We start from the raw sequence: 6,771 nt of genomic DNA, 5'->3' as shown, positions 1-6,771 counted from the left end.
AAAAAGCCTAGATATCCATACCTACTGTAAGTTACCTAGGACTAGACTTTCGGCGGCTTCAGTCAGTCAGTGGTAATGGATAACAAATGATTCTCACTACATGTTCGGAGTTTATTTCATTTTTCTTTATAAATCAGTACTCCATAATCGGTGCTGTTATTAGCTTATTACATGCTATTAAGACCTGTTGTTGGATGGCCTAACCAATCAGACAGTAATGACGATATCGCCGGCTCTATCATCCAGGCGGAATTCTCCGAAGCTGACAGTACCTATTCAGGTACACCGTACGGAGTACTTGCTTCGCTTCGCTACGCAAAGAGCAAGAAAACGTCTGATCATCTGCCTTCAGCTCTCGACATACATTGATCTAATTGCACCACCAATCAGATCTGGCATGAAGCGTCTTGGATGACGATCTCCGTAGTGGCTTAAGTACGTTCACTGTGTAGTGTGTGTACCCAAGGACGATATTCGAGTTGTTTTATTCAATCCCAATACAGCGAGCGTATAACATACGTATCATGACAGACACTTGCCGTCCATCATCGGTTGATCATCGGACGGCTGTTACAGAAACATGTGATTGATGATTAGAGCTTTAGAGCTCATTATATTACCTAAATATCTTCTCAACAGTACTCCATAGTAGACTAGTAAGGTAATGCCCAAGGGTCGGTACCAAAGGACCAAAGTTAATAAAGGCACCGGTACCACGGCCCCACCATCCGACCTCGAGTGACCTGGACTGTTCGGAGCTGGAACAGTCATTCCAATTTCTATTTTTATTTATTTTTAGCTCGCGCCAGTGTTGGAACGGGACCTCTGAAGGTCGCGATTGTCAAGATGAATCCATGGTTGATATGCACCGTTAATGGAACCGCCGAACCGCGCCAAAGTGGGTATGATGTCTTTGACGAGGGGAACGAGGTATGGAAAAGTTTTTTTACTGATGCGTTCATGATCGACAGACAGGGATCGTAATTATAACTCATCATTTGTAAGAAAAGGTTCGAAGATTCGTGCATGAAACACACCAGACAAAGTGTATAAGCGACGCCCAATTTGATGCACCGAATCAGGTTGAACCAATAGGAAGTAATCTAGTCGAAGCGCCTTGAGGCGGATGAGACAAACATTGATCGGAAGCAAAGATAACACCGTAGCGATCGCCCTTTGTTTACTGTCTACGGAGTAATTGAAGAAGGTGATCAACTTGCAATATGTTGGACACTGCTGTGCTCTTCCTCTTGTCTCCTTGGTCGCACTATTCCGAAATTTCGAATTAATCAGAATTTCCGATACGAATTTTGAAAGATTCCAAGAGTAATGCGCTACGGAGTAGACCAGGTAGCTTCGGGCCATCGGCAGATAATCGGCCCCAGTCAGTGGACTTCCGAGGCCACTCAGAGTACGAGTACGGAGTACTATGTCGAGTTTAGGTTAGCTGGTTTGCTTTTTCGCTTTACACTTTGGTTGCATCCTTCGCGTAGATAGCCTAGACCCAGGGGCCACAATTGATCACCTCGGATAGAGAGAGCATTTGGACAAGCTGTGGGGAGGGAAAAGAGAACTACCTCACAGACAAGGTTCTTTTCGTCCCTGAATTGAAATCATCATGCAGCTAACCAAAGAATCCTGTGAGACGCTGTTCAAAAAGAAAAAGCATCCATTGAGTGATAAACTTTAATATTCACCGACAGTTGAAACCGTCAAGGTCAGAATGTGAGCAGTCCAAAAGCTTCGCGGCTGCTTTACCAGTCAAGTGCCCATTTGCCCCGGTCGATGGATCATGCCGAATGGGCGTTGTGTCATGGTCCATTAAAGTTGACCACGTAGCGTGTTGAAAAGGGATGATCCTTGTTCCATAAACTTTCAGGAACGGCTTCTTAGACATATTCGCTGTAGAGTCGACTCTATTGTTGCTGTCTACGGACAACTGCTTTCAAGTCTCAAAGGACGCGCACACACACAATGGAATTATCACGGAGAATTGGCCTCAATCTAGTAGAGGTCGAGATTGGGCAGTAAATCCATCAATAATAGTCGCACTCACACCCTTCGCTCCGCTGGAGTTCAGCTCCTGACATTTCATTGGGGGATCTCCTGTGAGGCCTGTCGTCATCTGTATATTTAGCGGCTTGGTATCAACTTCGTACCTAGGTGGATACATGGTACCCAGTACTTTAGACTCACAATCAAGTACCCATGATCACAGGTACTGAGGACGTGAGTCTTCGTGATCAACAGCCGTTCGGAACCGAAAAACACTCACCAGCTCTTAGCCTGTCTATCTCGGTGATCGACCTCCAACCCCGTCCTCAATTCGTGCTAGCAGCCACCAGCCAAAATGCTACCCTAAAGTGACACCTACCACTCCCTGTAAAGGAATGTCGACGCCACCACGATGGCAACGGCAAAAAAACGAATCAGCCTTGCTTATCAATCGCCATACATACATGGATTGAAACACTCTTTGTAGATCGACACCCATCAGACCATGCCCATCTCCGGAGTCCGTAGTCCATACCTGGTTGGTTAGATCGCACATCATATCTTAAGGACTGCATTGACACAGATATTGTACAAGGATCAGTCTTGACTCTTTTGACCCCGGTTCTGATACTCCCCACACAATCTCCCTCTCTCATCTTGACAGCTGTGGCAACCGGTCAGTGACTCCGTCGGCCGTCGGTACCTTAGTTTCGTTCGGTCAGCTCTACATAATGGGATTGATTGTTGGATACCCGACGTAGCCCCTGCCCCAAAGAGCAACTCTGCCGTAGCAAGCCAATGCAGTAAGAACGGCACGTCCCGCACCAATATTTCCATCTCCGGATGCATCCACTTCAAGTGATTGGCGAAGACGAAAAAGTACTCGCTAGATCCTCGATCATGCATCGTCTCACCTGTCAAGGTTCAAGTCTCAAGTCTCAAATCTCAAGATACCGTCCGCACGCGCACCTTATCCAAACTAGTCCCTCTAGATCTTCTCTGTATGAGATATTTTCCTTCCTGTGTGGCGCAGTCCAGACTCCCGTACCGAAACTCCTCCTCTTCCTCCGCCATTCATGTTCCGTAACTACTTCGTAGGAAGGATGGAATACCAACTATGGACTAACTACTGACATATGCAGACTCGCCATCCCGTCCTCGGCTACCCTTTTCAAGTAAATGGAGGAAAAAGAATTGCCTCACTGTTTGTCTTCCATGATGCAGAGTGAGACTGGACTTCTGCTCTTCCCCCAACCATGACCCTCCTCCCCCCCTTCCTTTCTCCTTCTCCCGCCAAACCAAATAAACAATCTCCGAGCTCCGGCATGCGCAGTAGTGAAGGACGATAAGAGAATACCATGTGACAGACCCGATTGCTTCGGACGTTTTGGCATGGAATTATCTATTCAATATGTCTACGCTTGTGGTCTTCCGTCATTAATGACTAGAAAGAGGGAGAGGACGGAGTCAAGTCATCTCTGTACTACTCCACAGACAGAACTGCCCGGACGATGTTGCACAAGGCGAGAAATGAATTGACCGAATACTGGGCTGGGACTCACTGCCCTCGGAGAAACCGGTCAGCAATGCTGTCAGGTTGCATGGTGTAACCATCTTTGAGCTGGTTCTCGTGGGCTATTGATTCCGAGATGGCCGGATTGCGGAAGGAGTCATGAGGACCTAGATATCCTTCAGGCAAGCCTAGCTCGGTCAGGCGCGAGAAAATGTTTGCTATGGGCGGGTGGGTATTGGTCAGGTCTAAGGCAGGGCAGACAGACACATTGAAAAATCAATTTCTCACACAAGCTACATTCTGTTCTTGCGTGGGCTTCGTGCATTCAGGCGAATGTCAAAGAACATGTAATTTTCAACAACTCAAAGAGTCTCAAGAGTCTCACATATGACGTCGCATCATGGAAACAATCATTCATGGCTTGCTGACAGCACACCGGGGTTTTCAGCAGGATCAGAAAGCCATGAAAACAGAGCCTATGCTTTACCGGCATCCGCCACTGGTTGACTTGACGATTTAGGGTCAAGCTTTGATTCGGTTGATCCCTCAATTGCACGTCGTGGCTCATCGTCTTCATCCTCATCGTCACTGGACAAGCTGTCGGTCCTGCGGCCCTGGCGACGATCCTCTTCTCTGCGTCTACGCCGTTCCTTCAGGTATTCATGGTAACGGGCATCTATTGACTCGTGGTTAGCTCGATTTGCCTCAAACCATGTCGACGAGCAGCACATACCTCGGATCTCCTGCGTCTTGACGGCGTACCCCTGGATCTCCTCCTTGGTCAACACACGCAGGACAATGACATAATCAGGTCGTTCCTCGTAACGCTCGTTTCCAGCTTCAAGAGCGGCTGGATTTACCAATCGCCGATCGATCTTGGTCCATCGTGCTCCGGGAGGGATTCCCTTCTTATGGGCATCTTTCAGGGGCGCTACTCCCTCCCTAATGGGATTAGGCTCCTCGGGGAATTTGTCTCGAGGTGGCTTCAAAATCCCCTTTGGAGGAGCATCCGGTTCTTTGCTCTTCTTCAAATCCTCCTGGCTGCTGGCCGATTCGCGCGAACTCGTCTCATTTCTTAAAGAACCATTCTCCCCACGATGTCGCGACCGTGAGCTCCTGCGCCTATGTGCCCTGTCGACCGTCAAATGCTGCGATCCCAGGTCTTTGCGTCCACCGGAAGATGAGTCGGAACCACCGGGTTGCCGCCGAGCTGAAGGTTCGCGCCGGTAGTTCTTGAGATCCTCATCTGACGTGTATCCACCAGAATCACTCTCAGTTCTCCGTCTTGATGATCTGCGCGACCGACGGCGGCGCCTGTGGTGCTCCTGTTCATGATCATCATAATCACGAGAGTGATGGCGGTCAGTTCGAGGGGTAAGAGCGTAGTCAAAGTCATCAGAATAACCTGTGGCCAGAACCGCAGTTCCCAGCCCCGTTCCTGTTAATGGTGCCGTAGAGTCTGTAGCATTGGTCGACCTCCTAGGGGGTCTGTCATCGTAGGACTGCCGGCTACCCGAATCATCATCATGGTGCCGACTGCGGTGATGGCGGCGGCCTTCATGATCACTCCTGTAGGAAGAGTAACCATCGTCATAATCCTGATGCAAGGAGACTGGTCTTCGCTGCCATGACATCCTCCGGGATTCCGCCGGGTCGACGTCGCTCCCGACGGACCCATGAACCGATGATCGGGACCTCGTATCGCGATCCAGCTTGTCGAAGCCTCTCTGCGAGGGAGGCGGTCCCAAGGCTCGCGCCTCCTTCTTTGGGAGCAGCTGATGGTCCTCGATCCCCGTCATGCTCAAAGGCCTCTCCTTGCGGTATGCACCCCGACCGTACTTCAACCTGGCGACCGAATCCTTTTCGAACTGCTCCCGAGGGTTGGTGTAAGAGTAAGCATCGTAGTCATCGATGTCTTCTCCCTTGCGGAAGCCTCCAGGAGCTGGATAGCGCGATCGGTGACCGTGGTCGTGAACTCGGTAAGCTCCATGACCCGTTTGAGATCTCGTTGTTCGGGCATGCGGCTCGAGTCGGCCAGTATCACTCGCATAATCTGTAGAATACTGCCGGCTGTGACGCCGAGCGTGATGTGACGAGGATGCAGGAACAATATACCGTTCATGGCTTGGGAGAGGACTCGGAGATCGGCGATAGTTTGATGTGTTCACAGGGGAATGTCTTTTCCCGGATGACGGAACATCGAGCCGGACAGGAGCATGGTGGATCTCGGCAGCGGAAGTGGTACTGCTCCGCGGTCTCGATCGGATGGCATACTCGGTCCTCAGCTTGGTGGAGTGACCAGGGTCCCGGTATGTTGTGGAGGAAATCGGTTGAACCTCAAGTCTCGGTTCGTGCGACACACGGGTGTTGTATGGAGTGCTGAAGGGGGTCACTAATGGGAGATCGGAAGGGTAGGGTGGGTATCCTGGACGGCCCATGGAGGAGTCGAAGTGACCATATGAGGAGCTGAGAGGCACTGTTCCGGTCGAGGCACGCATGGGATCAACCATGCGGTGGCCGCTCGGAGACAAGGGCCGGTAGCGCACTGAAGAGTTCATGACTCTAAAAAGGGGTGTTTATCTTTCGATTCGGTTGTCACGATCAAAGAAGCCACAGATATGCTGTTGATGATAGATATCTGAAATAAAAGAAGAGCGTGCGACAATTATTTGTTGGCAACGGTGTAGATGAAAGACCCGCGACCGGGAGTAGTAAGGAAAGAAAAGGCTGAAGAGGAGCTCAATAGTGAATGACAAGTGGATGCAGAAAAGGTGGGGAATAGGGCCCGAAGAAGGCCAGTGAAGCTGGTTCGACAATCTTCTAATCGAAAAGAAAAATGTCTCGGGCACCAGGCCAGAATGATAAAGCAGGCCGAGACCTGAAGACGATAGACTGGAGCTGGTGATGATGGAGGCGGCGGCGGAGGGGCAAAAAGCAAAAAATAGGAATGGGTCGTGGAAAAAGGTCAAAGTAGCTGGACTGTTAGACTCGAGGCTAAACAGGCCGTGTGGGGATTCGGGGAATCGTTGGGCAAGCACTCAGTACGTATGCACCAGGTACTATGCACTATGGAAGTATATGCAAGGGAGATTCTCGCCTGAAGGAGGAATGTAGCTGTCTATTTGTATGTGCAGATGGCAAGGCTGTGAAGGTGAAGCAAATGAAGGGGAAATCCGAGGACTGTGGATAGCATCGAAAGTACCCCTCCATGTACGAAGATGAAGAGAGTCGATAGCAATAACCTGATACAATATTGTCTGTAT

General features: G+C 49.9%; 1 protein-coding gene across 1 annotated transcript; it reads right to left on the bottom strand.

Moving 5' to 3' along the window:
• Positions 1 to 3,833: 3,833 nt before the first annotated feature.
• On the bottom strand, positions 3,834 to 6,066 carry P174DRAFT_364155 (uncharacterized protein; the record flags this gene model as incomplete). Its single annotated transcript, XM_024821968.1, has 2 exons — positions 3,834 to 4,147; positions 4,242 to 6,066. The coding sequence occupies 2 exons, from the start codon at positions 6,064 to 6,066 to the stop codon at positions 3,834 to 3,836; spliced, it is 2,139 nt and encodes a 712-aa protein (XP_024685732.1).
• Between the last annotated feature and the right edge of the window lie 705 nt (positions 6,067 to 6,771).

This window comes from Aspergillus novofumigatus (genome assembly GCF_002847465.1).
Source record: "Aspergillus novofumigatus IBT 16806 chromosome Unknown P174scaffold_2, whole genome shotgun sequence".
NCBI lineage: Eukaryota > Fungi > Ascomycota > Eurotiomycetes > Eurotiales > Aspergillaceae > Aspergillus > Aspergillus novofumigatus.
Note: the sequence above shows the minus strand (reverse complement) of the source record. Positions and strands in the feature narration are given on the sequence as shown.